We start from the raw sequence: 18775 nt of genomic DNA, 5'->3' as shown, positions 1-18775 counted from the left end.
GCTGCACTACTAAGAGTTTGTCATGGTTGGGATAAGTTAGCAACTTCTAGTGAGGAATGAAAATCTCAGAAGGTTCTTAAGAGACGGTAGGAAATACTGAAGCCTTTTTTTTCCTGTCCTTATTCTCAAATAACAGTGATTTCCTCAAACAACAGTAGTGTGCTCAGTTCTGTATAAAATTTTTCCTGCCGCATAGTCTGTCCCTCAAAGGCCTTTTGATCTTGAGTACAGATACAGAAACAACCCAAGCGCTGAAATATTCCTGGCAAGGGAATAATTCTGAGAAAGAAATATATATTCTTAACCAGGCAGTCATGTGTTTATTATTGCTGATAGACAGTGCCATGCATTTTCCAAAATTTGTTTTTAATCGGCCTATGAGGCAACCAGGTGTTATTTTTAGTTCTGACCTGGAAAATTGGTGAGTGTGCACACAGGCCTGTTAATGTCCTGTTCTGAAGCACTAATAGTAGAGACATGCTGATAGCGAGCTTAAGGAAAGTTTAGAATGTAAAGAAGGAAAGAAGATTTCAGGGTAACTTTTTACCAGTTTGGGAAGTGGTGTCCCATTTCAGCTGTCTCGCTCTCCTGAGCTATGGTGAACTTTTGTCTCAAATTTAAGCTCTTATTTGAATGCAGCAGAGCTTCATCCTCTGTAATAGACCCATTCATGCTCTCTTTTTTCCAGGCTGTATCTGTGCTCCCCCTTTTTTCGCAATCTCTCTGTTCCTGTTTTTGTTCATTTGTCTCAAATATGCTTCTTCTAGTCCTCCAAGTTCTCTCTTACCCTCATTTATCTCCTGAAATTTTGCTGCTTTGGCTAGTGGTTATTATTCTGTCATTCAATGCCTTGTGTGGTACTTGAGAGCATAATCTTCTAACCTAGTTTACATTACACTGTCATTATGAATTATTAATGTTCTAAAATAAAATCTTCAAACAGTAATCTTTGCTGTGGTGAAAGAGCTCTGTGTGCTTTTGTTTCCTTCCTGTTCTCCCTGTCCTTTCCTTTCTTTAGACCTTTAGGTCTTTAGAGCAGGGATGTTATTGATCCAGCCATCTGGTAAAGACTTGCTGTGCACCGAGAGTCGCATTGTCACATCTCTGGGCTGAGATGGGCATTTATTTATATAAATACTAAAAAAAAAAAGTTTTGAAAGTAATTCTTTTGATTCTGATCTAAGACCTGCTGCACGAGTAGAAGTGATAATGTATGTTTGGGTTACAGCTTGCCTGAGAAGGTGAATACTATTTTTGTACTCTCTATTATATTTCAATTTTTGTTCCTGTGATTCTCAGTTTTATTTGTGAACAGATGAGAAATGTGAAATAGCAGAACAGGTCAAGCTATAATTCTCAGCAAAATCTTAGGGCTGAAAGAAATCTGGTAAAAATCCCTATCAGCTTTCCTCCACACTTCTTCTGAATGCAGCCATTCGTCCATTCTGCTTCCGAGAAACTGGAAGATTTCAAAATCATTAAATGTCCAATTTTCCAAGTGAATCGACACACAAATATTGACCAGAAGTGTTCCTTTTATGTCACGAGTGTCCGCCTTGCCCTTGCAGAGAACTTGCAACTAATTTGAGCCCAATGGAGTGGATTAGGGCTGCGTTTGTCTTTGGCATGGAGGAACAGCCCACGGGGACGTGTTCCAGCCTGTGCCCCACGGCCGGGCGCGCGCAGCCTCCGCTCGGGGCAACATGGATCAGAAACCTGTGACCTGTCGCTTCTGCAACTTTCCCCTTCTTATTAAGGACAGGGGCAGCTGCAGACCCCGCCGCGGAGCGCCGCAGTCGGTGGTTTACGTGGTGTTGTTGTAAGTGGTCGCTAACGCGAACAGTGTTTGTTAATTTTGGGAGTTGTGTTTCCTCTGCAGAAAGTGCCTTCCCCGGACACGCAGGTGTTGCTCGTTGGCATGAGCTGTGTGCTCTCAGCCTGGGTGTTTGTTTAGAAGTTTGATTAGAAGGCAAGCTGGAAATATTATTTGCTTTTCTTACGAGCTGCGTTTTGATAGGTAGCGCAGAAGCCTGAATTTGGTTTTGTTAGAAAATATTTAAAACCCCCCATAAATTTTTACTTAAATTTTGATTTTGTTTCCCCCCCGCAAATCTGCAAGATCTGTGTAATGCTACATCTGCTAGTCAAAATTTGGAAGAAAAGAAAGTGAATATAAGATGAATATTCCCATTTATCAGTATTTTCTTTTTTTCTTTATATCTGAGATATAAAGGCGAGGTGGGCTATGAAAGTAATTTATTTTAAAAACAGGCAATTTTGTTATATATTTGTGTTTCTAACTATATTATTTAGATTTATCTGTGCCATTTTTAATGTTACAGTAGAGTGTAGTAAGATTGCAAACTGTTAAATTATGTCTTTTAGTATTTCAACAGAATGTTTCTCTGGAGACTGCAGAAATCATTCAGAATTCCATATCTGCCCATTCTGTACTTTATTTCAAAGCTGAGAATTCAATTGGAGTAAATTTATCTTGATTTATTAAATCCTCTTCTGTCTTCTGGATCTCTAACATTTATGTCTCCACTTATATATAGGTAGACATATATGTTAGAAGTTGTAAATAAAATAAATAAATTTGTTAGAAGACCTTCTAAATACTATGTGTGCTTTAGGAAATCTTACTTTTGTAATGCATCACCTTTGTGGGTTTCTCAGAATTACTGTAAAACAGTTAATAGAGATGTATCAGTCTATAATTATTTAAAAATCCATGGTTTGGGCTTTTCTCATGTTCAATCTATTTGTATGTTATGTATTTTTCTGAGGCTCACAACCTGGAGCAGTTTGTTTGCCTGATGGTTAATGATACATTATCATGGCTTTCCCAGACTTTAAAAGCTAAGCTTTTGCTGTGAAGATTTGTAGTATTCCAAAGAAATAAGCTAAAATAGGGACCAATTCCTGTTCAAAATTCATGGCTAAATTAGGATTTAATTCTGCCTTTAAAACTAGATAAACTGTTCATCCTTTTTTTTTTTTATGTATGTCTACCAGCACTCATGATGTTTCCCAAGCATGGTTTTGATTTCTCATGTCTCTTCTGTACCATGGCTTATTTTGTAAAGTCTATTCTTATCCCGTGCTCTAACTTCATTAAGAATTTATGCTTGAAAATGTAAAATTCATCCTCTTCGTCTGTTCATTACATTAGCATTCCCCTTGCTCCCAGAATAACTCTTCTTAGCCAACATCCTACAAAATAAGCTTTTTGTCTCAGAAAAGCCATGGTAAATGCAAGGGCTTTACAATATCCTTAACATTTCAGCTGAGTCTAAGTGTGCTAACCAGGGAACGAGGAAACAAGCCGTGGAGTGGAACGTCCTGCACCGGATATTTGGGTTGGAGCAAACAACCTGAATTATACTGAGAAACAAATCAGATGCCAGAGCTTGTTTTAGAGTTCAGGCTTGATTTGGTCTTCTGGGTAATATGCTGTGAAACAGGTGACAGCACTCCCTTCTAGCTACTTACCACGTGTGCCCGAGCCTGGGGCCACCATGGTGATCCTTGGCACAGTGTCTGCACAGGCTGCTGTGTGAGATGGGTGATGAGGGTTTGTGGTCTTGCATAGATGAGGGAAGCCCCTTTTTTGCTTTTGCAAGCTGGTAGTTGTGATCTGAGTAACTCAAAGCCTTCTAATTCACCCCCTGAAATACAGCTTGGTTCCCTTTCTTTGTTGTTTGCTTTGTTCATTTTACCTGAATTACTTGTGTGTTGTCTTGGTTTAGTTTTAACCATCCACTGGTAGTTTTTCTTCAGTCCTCACTCCCTGCAAAGACACAGTCTGCTGACTGCCTTTGCTGCTGCTTTTACCCTTAATTTGTCCTTCAGGCTCTGCACTGTAGTTTTCCTGTAAAACGGGGGGGAAATAAACCTGCTTTTTCAAATCTGCTTTGCTACCAGTCTTGTTGGAGTGGTTATGGGCCATGTCTGTCAAGGACTGTGTGTTACAGCTCTTTGGGGTATATACAAGACCCCATGTTACAGGGGAATTAATATTAGCCTGGTTGTGTTACTCCAGTGCCAGGAGCCAGAGGTGGAAGAATTCTGCAAAGAGCTGAAGCTGCTGAAGTGCTGTGCTTGTTCATGGAGAGGCTGCTGCAGGTTGGAGTGGCAGGAGAAGAGATTAGGTTATCTTCCTGTTTGCAAATGCAGTTGCACAGTGAATTCATTAACACTGTATTGCAGGTTAGAAAGGAAGTTTTAAGTGCACTGGGATAAATAATACATGGCAAAGATGAGGAAATGCTATGGTGGCAAGAGGGGGCTCAATCTGTGTTTTGCTTTGGATGATTTTTTGCTGGTGAAGAGGAGGGAAAACCTTTGGATGAGGATGTTGAGGTTATGGCAGCACTCTGATGCTGTGTTTCTCACAAGTGCTACCAAGTGTCCTCAGCAACATTTTGGATAAAACGTTAGAAGACTTCTGTATAAATGTGAAGTGACATTTTCAGATCTCATGTTCAGTATTGTTATTTTTCAAATAACATTTCTCATTTTCATGGCGTTTTAATCACATATGGAGCTTACATTTGATTAAATCGGACAACTGACATTTGAATTGCACATGAAGAAGGCAGGGCTAGGGAAAGAGTGCAAGTTCTAGTAACTTATTTAAAGAGGATAATTGACCTTTCCATGGCGTCTGAGCCCAATTGTCAATTTTGTGAGCTTGAAATAATGTTAAGCTTATGTTATATTGGAATTGCCAAACATCTTACTAGTGTTTTTTGGAATGAATACTGTTGCATGGAATATTAGCATACTAAGAAGTGATATTTTTGTAAATAGAAATTCAAAGAAAGAATCTTTCTTATTAAGTATTCATGGGATTTGAGACACAATTGTGTTTTAGTATTGCTCACTTCTTATCACTGTTTAGTAGTGCTTTCACTTAGAAAATACTAATTGTGATGATAGAGCTGTAGTTGGTGTGCTCTGTATGAGTGAGCACGACTTTGTGAGAGTTGTTTTAGACTGAAATCAGAGCAGTTGCTTATGCTTAACTGTGCAGTGATACTATAGTGCATTAGATACCATTTCAGGCTGCCTGCTAGGATGGCAACCCCTGTTAGTTCAGTAACTGTGCCCAATTAAAGTTACATGAGAAGCTGGCAGCTCTTGTGCAGGTGTTGGGGTGTGCAGTGCCTGACAGCTACTTCAGTAAATGTTTCTGATCCTTTGAGTGGTAAACTAGTGCAGTCACTAGGATGTTCCCTACATAGGAAATTCACAGCAGAGGGAAGTTTGGTTGTTCTTCACCCCCAAAAACCTTGGCCACCAGCTCTTTGTTTAATCTTATATGAATATGTCTTTTGGAGCCCTTTTATACAGGGCAGTTGAAATCTGAATGAGCCACTGTAGTAAAAGAGAATGGCTCTTTAGTTCTGGGGGGGGGAGGCTTGGTGATTTCTGCCCAAAGAGGAAGAACTCTATGATTGTATAACCTGGAAAATAAGGATAGAAAAGTGAACCTTAAAGATACATTCAACTTAATGTTTTCTGTCAGACTGTTACTTCCATGTCCTGTGATTGCAGACGGCTCAAAGACAGTCTGTTCTTCATTTACGTAGGTCACTGTTCAAATAATAATGATGCCCCAAATAGCTCAACACACATCTCCCACGTAATTTTTTTTTTAAAGGAACCTTCCATTTTTATTTTTTTTTTGGGAAGCATAAAGGAAGAACTTTTCTCCTTTCTTTTTATTGAAAGAACAAAGTTTCCTGCTGGAGTTCTTACACCTTTTCACTGTATAATAACTGATACAGAGCAGGTATCTCTTCACCTGTGTTAACTTAGGCTTACTTATAGTAGGATAATTTTCTGTGCTTGTTGAGCATACAATTTAAAGTTTAAAATAAAATCAGTATGCTCTTTATAGAATGTACCTTCTTTTTTGTGACTTCTCCAAACAATTCAGTTTTGCTAGCAAAATTGTTTTGATTTCTGGATATTTCTAATAAGTAATCTGTAGGTTTGAGGTTAATGACTATTTAAAAAAGTTAAGTTTGAAAGTATCATGGTTTTGTGTGAAACTTGATACAATGTAACCATTCAAGTAATCAAATATTTAGGAAGAAGTAGGTTTTTCCCAATTAGCATTTTAACTGGTTTCCATTATAAGCTTTCATTTACCATAATGTGACTCATGAAAGTCATCTTCACTTGAAAACTACTGGACTGCTACATGATTCATCCTGTTTGAAGTATTTAAAAATATATTCAATATTTTGGAGACTTTACATGATACATAGTCAACTTAAAATGTAGTCAGTCATGAGTTTTGACCTTTGGGATATTTTTTTTTTAAATTACCTCATTGATCTGCTTGGTACTACTTCAAACTTTTCTGGGAGTTCAGCTTACTTTTAAAATGACAGATTTTATTTAAAAGAAGATGGTCTTATACCTAGGGAATTTATTTAATGATGAATGTGGCTGCTATGAAAAAAGTCCAGAAAGCAATGAGTTTCATGTGGACTGTTTGCCTAATTGCATTCTCATTTAATGTCAGGCTTAATTAATGTCCTACTTTGATAATGGTAAAGATGAGAAATTGGGGAAGTCGTTGACATTGACTATTTATAACTGTCCAGTGGATGTGGTGTCATTAGGAGGGCCCTGGAAACTATACATTTGGCTGACAGAGAAATACTCCATCATCCCAGGAGCTGCCGAAATGTTCTGCAGGTGGTCTCTTCTGAGGACAAGTTGGGCGTGAAGTGGAGAAGGTGCATTAGGAAGATTGATGGACACTAAATATCCCGAAAGACGAGTGAAAGAATTTTGTAAGAGAAGAGGTCTCTTCAGTCTTGGAGTACCTCAGGGTCTGGAATTCACAAAGACATATTAACGTTATTATGAGTTAAATAAAATAGAAAACTCATCTCATAACCTATTTGTGTGAGCGTGCTGTTGACATGCTTTTTCATATACAGGAGGATATATTTTTGAATTACTGAGAAGTTTCTGGTCCAAATTTTGCAAAATGTTTTGCTTATTGTGCAGAGACAGCAATATAGTTCCTTCGAAGGATTTCATTTGTCATTGTAGATGTGAGAAAATCCTTATGCTTCATACATTTGTTACAACTAAAGAGAAGTCTGCAAGTGTTGACACTGTCATATTACTTTAAAAGCTTTTTGACAATTTCATTGTGTTCTTCTGTTTTTCTAGCAAAAACACTGCATCTCCAAATGTGGCATCTTCAGATTTTTTTTTGGGTACTCTGAACTTCGCTGGAGTTAAAATTTGGGGATGGTCCCAAAGTGAGCACTTTGCAGGTGCTGATTTGCAAGATGAGAGTTCATTATTGGCATGTGGAACAGGCATTTTGAAAAGCAGGACTATAAAGTGTTAAAAAATTTCTGCTGTTTTTGACCCAGTGTTATATAATTCCCAAAGTGCTTTTTGCAGTTTTTGGGTAAAAGCTCTGCAGAATCGTGTTAAATGGGGAGTTGGGTGGACAGAGGGGTTTCTGGGGATAGCAAACACCCCATTCCCTTCCCTGCTCGGGGTGCCCTGTGTTCCCCAGGAACAGCAGAGGACAGACAGGGTTTGGCTGGATTAACATTGCTGTGGGACTGTCAGTCACTGATGCCCATGGAGAAGTGTTGTCCTAAAATGGCTTCTCCTTTTTATGTCCTTTCTCCAAGAGATGTGAAAGCACTGCTGAGTACAGTGATACTATGAGTGATACGCCTTCCACTACTAAGTTTTCAATCACTTTTGAAAAAAGCATGATTAATATGGATTTAGGGGCTTTAGCTGATTGTGATCTTATTTGTTAACCATAAACAGTCAAGAATTTATTTTTGTTGGGATGGGTTTATTTTGTTAGTTAACTGATCACTTTTTTTCCACCCTTATTTCCTGGGAATTTCAATTCGTGTTTTAGCTGACAGAGTAAATTTTTCATACCTTTTCAAAACCAGAGTTTATTGGAATTGGAAGGTCACATAATATCCTGAATATAATTCTAAAATGCTAGTCTTCAGTTTCTACTTGATTGGCATACGTTATTATGTGCACACAAAAATGAATGCGTTTATTCTTTCACATCAGCGGTAGACAGTGGCATAGTTTGGTTCACTTGTACTCTAAATTAACTTTGTGAAATCAAACCCACTGTGTGACTTAGATTAATTTCATAAAAATGTTTAAAAGCACTAAAAGAGATGGTTGTGTTGAGCAGAGATTCCAGAAACCCCATTTCCCTGTTTTGAAGCCCAGATGGAAGGGCATCCTTTGCTCCATCAGATACTGCGATTCCTGATAAACGTATCTATTAAAAATGTGCCATTATTTAATGGAAAATTATGAACACCATCTAATTCCTCTGTGTGATTTTGTGGAAAGCTAAAGCAAGCCTACTGGGATTTCTTTCTCCCAGACATTTTTCTGTGTATGTTTTAAGGGCTGTACTGTGCATGGAAGGCCGCGCCAGCTGTTGATTGTCATCTTTCTCATGTTTGTGATAAAAAGCCACTCAAGAAGGCTGAAATATGAGAACATCATTAGCTTTCCTACTGGCAGAAGTGCTTAAAAAAGCCACAATAGAAAGAAAATGGATTGCATATTGAAATTTAAAAAGGAAAAAAAAAGGCAGCTCCAGCGAGGTTTTGTTTAGACCCCGGAAAAAGCAAAAACATGGCAAGAGGCTTCTACAGGCACAAAGGGGAACAGTGAACTTGTAGCTGATGTGCAAGGGGGGTGTGTGGGAAACCTCTGATGTGCATCACAAAAGTCCCACTTGCATCACTTGCATTTTGTTGTCAGAATTCAGCTGGTTGAGTTGTAGTGGGCACCAGGTGCTACGTAGGAGTTTGTGTTTACTGTGACTGACGTGGTTGTGGTGTGGCTGCTTTCAGGGGGAGAATGGATTTCTGTTTTTAAACTGATCTTAGGAGGCATTGGACTCTTTTTTTTTTTTAATTAAAAATCAGCTTGGGTTACTAAAGATAAAAGATGGGATTTGTTTAAAGAGGGAAGATTAATTAAAAAAATAAGGAAAAATGTCCCTGATGTGCCTCATGTAGTTAGGAAACAGAAGGGCCACCATGTCAGAATAAAAACACAAACTAGGCAGTCAGTGGTGCTCTCTGTGCAGGCACAGCCTTAAAAACCCCTCTGTTATTCAGGATCGCAAACAGCACCCAGTTATGGTTTTGAAAATATCGAAAATATTTTGATTGTAATTAGATGAACGCAGAGAGATATATATATAAAGCACATATGCTGTGTATTCATCAAACTCCAGGTTCAAAGTGTGCATATTACGAAGAGAATAAATATCTCATTTTGCACTGCCTCCTAAGGTGGAGGGAGGGAGGCAGGGATGGAGCCGGGAGAAAACAGAGGCAGTGGAAACAGCAGCAATATGTACGCTTGCCTGCCTGTCTCACATTAATGGAACAGCTTGCAAGGTCTACAGGGAATTTGCATTGGCTCTGTCACTGGTATTATTTAGTTCCTTATTTATTGCTAGTGGCTTGATTGTGCTGTATTTTCCCAGCAATGAAAGCTTTTAAAGATCATGTCTGACTCCTTTTGGACAGTGCTGTCCAATTTCTCTCTGCCTGCTACCAGCATGTTGAGGCGATCCAAAAGGTAATCTAAGGATTTTGCGAGTAATTCTTACGATGTTTTTCTAAGCTGCTTGTTTTAATACTGTTTTCTTCTGTTTTAACAGGCTGAATCATATTCCTTGTACGTTAGATACGATTTCCTAATTTCTTAATGATTTGTAATCGTGTTCATTGTAAAAATCATACTGTGCAGATCCACCGATCGTTCTTTTTAAAGGTATTTATTTAAATGCATTGTTCCTTCTCACAGTATGTGAATGTGAGAAGGGGTTTGTTTCTACAAAATGATGGATAGATGCTTACTGGGAACGAGCTGCTTTATTATTTGAAGTAGCAAAACAGTATTATGATGATATAGGCAGCACTGTGCAGGGCTTGCAAATATTTTGACTTATAGGACTTACAGTCTTCATGGAGATATATGCATAAGCTTAAATTTTAAATAATCTTTAATACATTTAGCGTATTTTTTTCTTGGAGATGTAAATATGTTCATGTAGTAGTTAATAGGATGGGTGTTTGTATTAACACTGTTCTCTGGATTTTGATAAAATCACATTGAAGTGTGTGAACTAATGAATGGTATTGGATCTGATGCAGTACAGGGGTGTCCCTTGAAGGCTGGGAAATATCAACATAATTATTGCTCATCAGGTGCTCCGTGGAGCTTAACATATGTAGCCTGAAAACTTACTGGTGAGACTGGTAGGTAGTTAATCCTGACTAAAACAGTATATTCAGATTTATGAATAAACAGTTGTAGCTGGTATCAGAATTTCTCAGCAATTGGTTTGTTCCTACAGTTAATGATATTTGTAAGACTCAGAATATAAGCTTTGACTTGATTTTTAGGGTGAATTTTGTTCATCAGCTATCAGAAATGATATTAGTCTTTTTTAGAGAGTTGTAGCTTCTACGTAGTAATATTTTGGTGGGCTCTTCATGTCCTGTTATTCCACATTTGTGTTAAATTTTATTAAAGTTGTGTACTGTGCTGACAGCGATTTTTAGAAATTTTAGTGGCAATGACGAAAGATTTTGTAAATAAATGGAGATCTTAGTTGCCACGAAATGCATTAGAAATGTTATTCTTTTCAAAATTGTTGTCTTTAGCCTGTTTTTTAAAGGAAAAGAGCTCCTTGAGATTCAGGTTGTGTGTTGATCTCCCTGCTCCAAGCAGTAACTTTCACACCCATTGAGCAGTTGCAGCAGTAGTTTGATGGAAGAACAGAAGTGACAGAGATAAAGCTCAGTATTTTCTTAAAGATTTCTTGGTTTTGTCTGAGCAGAGGAAAGGGAGGTAAATTATTGACCTGTCCCTCCATTTCCAAAGGATAAGGTAGGTTGGACTTGGCTTTCAGGTGCTGCTTGGCCACCAACCAGTGGGGTAATGGGACCTGGCTCACTGTGAGAGCCAGGTGAGATGGGCAGAGCCAGGAGGAGGGAAGGAGCTGGTTTGGGGCAGGTGAGAGAGGACACTTGCATAAAAAAAAATAACTCATTTCAGACCTGCAGATTCTGGATCCATTTATTGCTCCTGCTTGGAGAACTTTGGTTTTCTAAAGCTCATTCCATTCTAGATGGTGTCCAGCATGCCTAAAGGTAGTATTTTTTGAAAATTCAACAATAATGATCTTCCAAACAGAGTGGACACCCACAATGTTTCTCATAACAAAAATAAACTATCTTTATTTTCCAGTACCTTGTTAATGTGCCATTTTGAATTTAAAATTAGACATCAAAGACCCCAACAATTTGAGAGATACTAACAAGGTTTCACGTGCAATATTTTGTCAGAAAACTCCCACTCAAAATTTACAATTCCATTTATTTGTTAGTGGTTCAAGTACAAAAAGAAAGAAATTGATCTGTAAATCCGCTGGGCACCTTAATGGAAAAGAGATGACTTTTTATTGATTTAATCACATAAACGAGTATTAGGTATTTCAAAATGATCAAACAGCACTATGAGGATGCAGAGCAGAGAGCTGCTGCACGAAGTCATGTGGTGGAAATCCTATTTCGCACAGGATGGAAACCACAGCCTTCAGCCAGCCTTAGAAATGAAATATTTGAGAATGTGTGACAGTTTGCTGGGAATATCACCTTCTGCCATGCTGGGCTGGCAGCCTGCCAGCTCTTTGCCTGCTGTCTCGGGGGAGATGGGTGGGCAGGTCGGGCTGGTCTTATGAGTATTGTGATAAATCAGCTACTTCAGACGATACTCTGTAGTGTTGTGATTCTTACCAGAGCATAGGTCCTGAAATTGTGTGTACCTGAATGGAGTAACTTTGCTCCTGAGAGTATCTGGGCTGTGAGAGTGGTCACTGTTCATGTAGTGCATTGCAGGGCCATGACCTGGGCGTTTCTGGGCGCTAATGTTCTCAGGATCGTGGCATCTGGGCACTTGGAGTGAAGTACTGGATTACTAAATGAATAAATATTTTTCTGTTTCTAATTGGCCCCCTTTCAAAGCATAATGTTCACTTCTTAGTACACTTCTTCCTTTTAAAAATGATGATTGCAATTTAAATTTCTTCTGTAACTTGGCAATCTTGGGCGTGTTTAGCACCAGAGAATTTTTTGCTGTGTCGAATATTTAATACCATTTTCGTCTGCTCTGTTTGTAAAACTTCTGTACAAATCCTACTGCGTTTGCGATGATGGCTTGTGTGTTCTTAATTCTGGGCTTCTCCACTTTTTGATTTCTCTCAGTTTTAATTTGGTTTCGCATTGCAAGGAAGGGTTACCAGTGGTATTCTGACTACTGAGCTATGGCACATTTCTCTCTAATGGCTTCTGATACGTACTAAAAATCCTAAAGGGCTTGACTCCCATATGGCTTTTCCTACATTAGGAGGCAAATGGGAGGGACTCCTCTTTCTCCCCAGTACATTTTGTTGAAATGAGCTCTCTCCTGCAGCTGGTGGGATTCTCGCCGCAGCTAATGGCACTGTAAAAGTGAACCATCTGCTCCTCCGGTCAGAGTGGCTGGATTGTTTCTTCTTGAGCGTATTCCCGGAAGGATAGAGAAAGTCAAGAGCAAACTGTAAATACATAAGTTTCTCATGGGAGGGGTGACATAGGCATAAATCAGATTTACCTGTCAAACTGGTTCTGTATAAATATTTATGAGTTTGAACTATAGAGGAAATATGAGAACTCTTTGGTTCAAAGGGCATGTGGGGCTGGTATTCTGATATCAGCTGTACTGAGGCATTGCCTACTGCAATTAGGTTATGGAAAGATAAAGCATAATTCTGTAGTATTTAAATTAAATGTGTCTGGTTTTAAGTCCTTAGTTTCTCTTGCACTTTGGGCGTATCTTGAATTTACTCTTGCAATTTGATAATAACAGTCCTGTAGAATTGTGCAAGTGGGTGTTTGTTGGTCTTATAAAACTGACTGAGTGCTGATTTCTAGCGTTTCCTCATTTTTTCATTTTAATCCTCTCTGGGTGGTACAGGCAGTGACTATGGGTTTTAATAATTTTATTTTGTTTAGTGACTTTCTCTTTGCAAAGTTAAGACGGGGGAGATTTGTGTGTTGAACTGACTTGAAAGTTAATTCTGGAGGATGACAAAGGTGGATTTTTGAGAAGAAGGGCATGTTGGATTTGCTGCTATTGATGCTCTAATTCTCTTTCCTCTTCTCCTTTCAGTGAAAGAGCATCAGTGACACAGTAATTTGTTAAAACCACAAGAATTAAGTACCCATAAAATGTAAAGCAATCTTTCAATAGCAAGACCCCTCTAAAACTGGTGATTCCATGGAAATCATTGTATTTCATTATAAACAGTTCCTTGGTAACTAAGAAAAATATTGTTCATTATTGAAATATTCACAAACAATAAGAGAAACCACCTTTCACTGGGATGTAAACGAGTAAGTAGGAAATAATCAGGCAGCCAGGAGCCTGTAAATGGTGCTTTCTGATGCATTGGTGCATTTGTGGTAACTTTGCTGGTGCCATAACAGGGCCATGTTAGGCAGTGAGTCCATACATATCCTTCCAAATGTATTCAGTGTCTCTTTAAGCTGATTCATCTAGATTGACATTAAAAGCTGTATGTCAGAAGGATGCCACCTCCTCCATATATACATTGTCACTTTGAAGAAAAACAATTAGTTTGATGCTAGCAGAATACTTACTTTTTTGTGGTAACATAAAGCTAATGTTTCAAATGTGAGTCTATACTATAATTAACTTTAAAGTGACAGCTGTCACGCCACACATTTCCTTGCTCAAATGAATAACATGAGAAATGTTTCCCTTATGTTGGGAAGGATGTGAAAAACCTGGAAATCTGATGCTTTTGATAATACTTAGCTCAATTTTTTTACCTAGCTCAGCATATTAAATGACCTCCCAACACTCATAATTGGAGAGGAAATTTCATTCAAATTGCTTGTGCTAGTATTTCAATATGGCCTTAGGACAAAAGCACAGCTTGGGGGAGGAAAAATTTCTACCTTATCTTCTGAAAAACTCTTTATGAGAATAGTCTGTTGGATTGCATGGAAACTTAATGGGTGTTTGGCTCACTAATGGATGAGTTTTGGGGAGCTTCCAATACACTTTCCATTACAGGACATTTGCACTACTTAAATACAATGAAAGAGACTGGTCCAACGAATGGAAGAGAGGTCTTCCTAATATCCCAAAATATTTGTAATGATTTAGGCAATCCACGTGGATTGCCGGTAATTTCTACTTTATTTGGGATTCTGTGTAAATCATGTTTTATATTCATTTTGAATACTGTTGGCTCTTTCCCTGCTAGACTAAAACCCAAAGAAAGGGTCCTACAGGGTTAATGCCGAAGTTTTAAGCCCTGAAAGCTCTTTGTTCCAATCGAAACTCTCTTGTATGAACATTTGGCTATTGCCCAGGACAAACCAGTTTTTCAAGTCAAAACCTTTGTGGGGAGGAAATGAAGCAACACACAAATCGTGGACGATTTCATGAATTATTTGGATCCTTCACATGAAAGAGACAGCTGAATATAAGATAATTTTACGCCGATGTTCTAAGGAAGCTAAATGAAATAGTGGGGAAAGAGGCTGGTTTCAGCAGAGGTATGAGAAGGGAGATTCTGAAGTTCACAGAGGACACTTGGATGAGATCAGTGCTACTATGGAAAGTAAGGCAGAAAGAGTACATACTGGCACGTGTTTGGCCTGAAAATGTGCAGTTCTTGTGTTTAATTGAAGTCGACACATTTGGGTTTTGGAATCCTTACAAAGTCTGTGCATCTGCTTATTTCAACTGTTGTTTGTCTCTGACAAGTGCCTTTTAAATCTGAGCACCCATCAGTTTAAAGCTGTGGGATGGCTCTGCCCATGCTGTGACATTAATCTTTGCAGGCCCTTGTTCTTTGAAGAGGTGTGGAGTTGTGGTGAGGAGCAAACTAAGAGACATGTTCTCCAATGCACTTGGGATTCCCGTTATTTTACTGGCAGCTGAATGCTGATGTTGACAAGGAGCTGTACATCTCAGAACAAAATAATTTTTATAAACAGCAGACATTATTTAAGATGTACAATATATGGTATATCATCTCCTATCCCATACACCTACCTGGAGACAAACGACTTAGTTTTTGGTCTGGTGCTGAACACTTTGTATTGGCCACCATCTCAGTTACCATATTGAGCAAGCAAATATCTTATCAAAGCATTAAGGAAAATGCTTTTGAAGTGATTTGATTCTACATTTGTAGCTAATTATCAGATAATCCCTGAATAGTTTTTCTTGCTCTATAGCCCAATTATCTTTTTTTTTTCCCTATTATTTTGAGGACTACAGAGTAATACCTAAGTGTTCTTTAGAGGAGATTTGCAGATAAAATAATATGCACTTCTGTAGTGAAATGTCATAGTTTATTCCAAGCCTCTTAAAAATTTAGTTTTAAAGACTGTTCTGGCATGTTTACTTTTGGTTCTGTGTCACCCGAAGATGGAAGGGTCCAGAGAACTGAGATTCAGAAGGGGGATGCTTTCTAGTCCTGTACAGGGGAGTCCTTGTGCCAGATGTGAAATCCAAGACTCCTGATACCAGTTTCTCTTGGCTATAGTTTTAGGCAATGCTGTGCAGTAAGTTGGACATGTTTTGAGATTGTCAGCTAAATGAATCACCATCTTTTCCACAAAAATGCCTCGAGTTTGAGGAGTTGGTGCTTGACTATCATATTTTATGAGGACAAAGCTTAGCCATGTATTGAATATCTAAGCAAATGTTGTGCTTATACAGTGGTATGATGCTTCTTTGAGTCTCCCCATATCCATTACTGCCTGCTGTGTTTGTGTAGTGCTAAGCAGATCGTTTAAACTACTTCAGAATTAATAGAAGATGTAAACGTCACCTCACGTGTTTTGTTTGATGCTGAAGGAGTTACTGTTGGTGTCACACGACACTGCCAGTGAGCATGTGCCACAGGAGAGCTGCCAGGGCTCAAAACAGTGGGAGCCTCTGTAGATTAAAATCTTCTGCAAGCACATATGAGAGCAGTCCTTCCCTGAATCTTTGTTCTCTAAGGAAACTAGCTTGAATCCTGCGGTGGCATTTGAAATGCCTTATTTCCAGTATATTGTGTGTTTTCCTGTCCTTTGATTTTGCTCCGGTCTTGATTGCATGGTAAATTAGTGTGTTACAATTAGCAGGCTTAATTTAAATTAAGCATGATTGCTGTTTGAATACCTGACTTTCTGTTAGTGTTTGCATTTGTCTTCCTCTGTGTCTTCATTTGTGTATGCTCTGCAATTTTTGTGGGTCTCATTTGGTTTCATGCTGGTTTAAGACTTTGTGGTAGAAAGTAACTGGTATGGCAGGAAAGCTGGGATGTGGCAATACTCAGCTCCCAGAAGTGTATTTTACAAGTCTTTTACTTATACAGCAATAGGCTATTGTTATTGAACAGTCCTATCTTTCTCTGCTTTGTGTCAGAGAAAATTGGGGCTGTGTTTCCTGTGCTTGTGAGTTTGTGCTAAAGTTTGTTAGATATAATTTGTAAAAATAATGCTTACCTGTTCTTAGTTCCTGTAGTTATGACTAAGTGAATAAAGCAATCAAAAAGCTTTTAGCAGTTTCTTCATTTGCATTCTGATCCAATTTTAGATGAGGTACATTTATTAAATATCTGCCTTTTTTAAAAGCTGTGTAAATTATGGCTCTGATTTTATTAGGTTTTAGGTTTTTTTCCTGATTTCTTCTGTAATTTAATTTTGTTATCACTGCTACCATCCATTTATTTTAGATACATTCATGTACTTGTACTTACTGCTCTCTACCATCTTACTGTATGTGGAATTGATTTTGATTTTACTTTTCAACCTTTTAAAGTAGAATAACTCTTGAAAAAAGTACACTTCCATAGGTGATGGTGAACTGCTTCGCCCTTTGGATGTACTGCAGCAAGCTTTAGCTGTCAGCTTGTGGCTTCTAATGTTTGTGTTTTTCTTCTGCTTCGTTCTGTGAATGATTGTTCCAGCTTCAGCCCACTAAAATTTCAAAACTCTGTGTGTGTATCTATTTGTAGTACACGTTTGTATAGTTATTAAACTGGAACAGCCATCCTTGTATGAAAAATTGATGGCTGTTGGGTAATGAACATTTGGCTCAGATAGCAAGTAGGCTTTACACAAAAGAATGAGGTTTAACATGTAATCAGGCTTCATTGTTCCAGAAACTTCCCCATGCTGGGGATCTGAGGGCTGCTCTTTGTACCAGGGCAGGATCTGCACCCTGGCCCTCCCCCTCTCCTCCTGCCTTTTGTGGTTTTCCTTCTCCATTAACATGAAATGCCTTTTACAGGTCTATGTTGTTATTATTTTAGTAGCCAGCTTATTTGATCTGATATATACTCCAGTAAAGTTATCTAATGTATTTTTGTAAATAATTTTTTCATGTCTTTTTAAGTATGTTGTTTTTATCTGAGACAGTGGTTTATTGACAGTCCTGTCTCTATAAATGAGTGAGGGACCACATCACTGAATACCTGACTTACATGAATTTATACCAGTTTTACTTGCTACACTGAGCATTTTCAATGTCCACAGAACTTCAGCTCCTGTCTGCTCCCTTCTTTGACATTTAGAGCCAAGCCTTACCTAGGTAACCTTCTTTCCCTCTCTGCCATTCAATGAGTGTATTGATTAGAAGTGTCCCAAGCAGCATTTCTTTTTCCATAGCTGAAGGGAATATACTGCAGGGAGCAATATGTATTCTCTTTCTGTGTCTGTTTTGAATTAAAGCACACACATCTCACCTTTGCCTTGCTCTGGTAGGAAACTGCTCTGCTCAGCCCTGTTTGGGTCCAGGCAGGCAGAGCATGGCACGTTCCTGCCTAAGGCGTCTTAGTCCTGGACAAATGTCAAAAGTTTTGTATCCTGCTTGCTGAGATTACAATTTTCTTAAGCCTGGATATTTTCCTAGTATGTCCATTGGCCTATCTTAGCACACTCATGCTCTGCTGCTATTTTTTAGAGACATTTTTGAGGATTTTTGTCCCATCATTGTGTGTGTGCAAATATAATGAGCCGCAGATTGTTTTCAGTTCTTCTGTTTGAAGTCCATATTTTAACACTTTCAAAGGAAAATAGTTTTCTCTCCTTTAAAGATGAACTTTTCTTCATTGGACAGTCTTTTAGAAGTATCCTCTCCTTAAAAAGAAATTTTGTTAAGTTGATGTTGATTTTTTTTCTGTTGGTTTAATTTTGTAAGAAGCTGATAAGAGTTGGAAAACATTATTGCTTTAGAAATGGGAGGGTCTTGTTAATGAAAACAGCATATTCTCACCTCTCAAGCTAGAAGCAAAAGTATAAATTTAAATGATCATTGTAAGGTAGGCAGGTTGAGACTGATTTTGTGGAGCTCTGTTATTATCTACTACACTTTGCTGTTGGGGATGCACTTGAGAATTGTTTACCTGTTCAATGAATATTTTTTTATATATTGAAACTCTGCAAAATTAAAAAAGAGAGAATGGCAACCCTAGTAAGATAAAAGAACATGGTTCTCATAGCAGCAATGGTTAGGGCAGTGCCTGGGTCAAAAAGGTAGGAGGGGTGAGAGTGTTGATGTATCTGTGGTGCAAAGCATGATAATATGTGTTGCAGCTTACCTTGGTGGTTTTTTTTTTCTTAGAAATCAGATATTTTGG

The 18775-nt window shown here is 38.4% G+C and overlaps 1 protein-coding gene across 10 annotated transcripts in view; it reads left to right on the top strand.

Moving 5' to 3' along the window:
• The window catches only part of MAST2 (microtubule associated serine/threonine kinase 2), a 192418-nt gene that overhangs the window by 97209 nt on the left and 76434 nt on the right, over positions 1-18775 (top strand). The window contains exon 1 of one of the 10 annotated variants that reach the window (XM_027683078.1): positions 9384-9636. The exons of the other annotated variants lie outside the window; for them this stretch is intronic. Coding sequence (XP_027538879.1) covers positions 9563-9636 — 74 coding nt within the window. The 5' untranslated portion in view covers positions 9384-9562. Of the gene's footprint in view, positions 1-9383; positions 9637-18775 lie in introns of those variants that run through there. 10 annotated transcript variants of the gene reach the window in all.

The sequence above is a fragment of the Neopelma chrysocephalum genome, unplaced genomic scaffold (genome assembly GCF_003984885.1).
Source record: "Neopelma chrysocephalum unplaced genomic scaffold, ASM398488v2 Primary Assembly neopelma1_64, whole genome shotgun sequence".
In the NCBI taxonomy this organism is placed as follows: Eukaryota; Metazoa; Chordata; class Aves; order Passeriformes; family Pipridae; genus Neopelma; species Neopelma chrysocephalum.
This window is presented reverse-complemented; position numbering and strand designations above follow the sequence as displayed.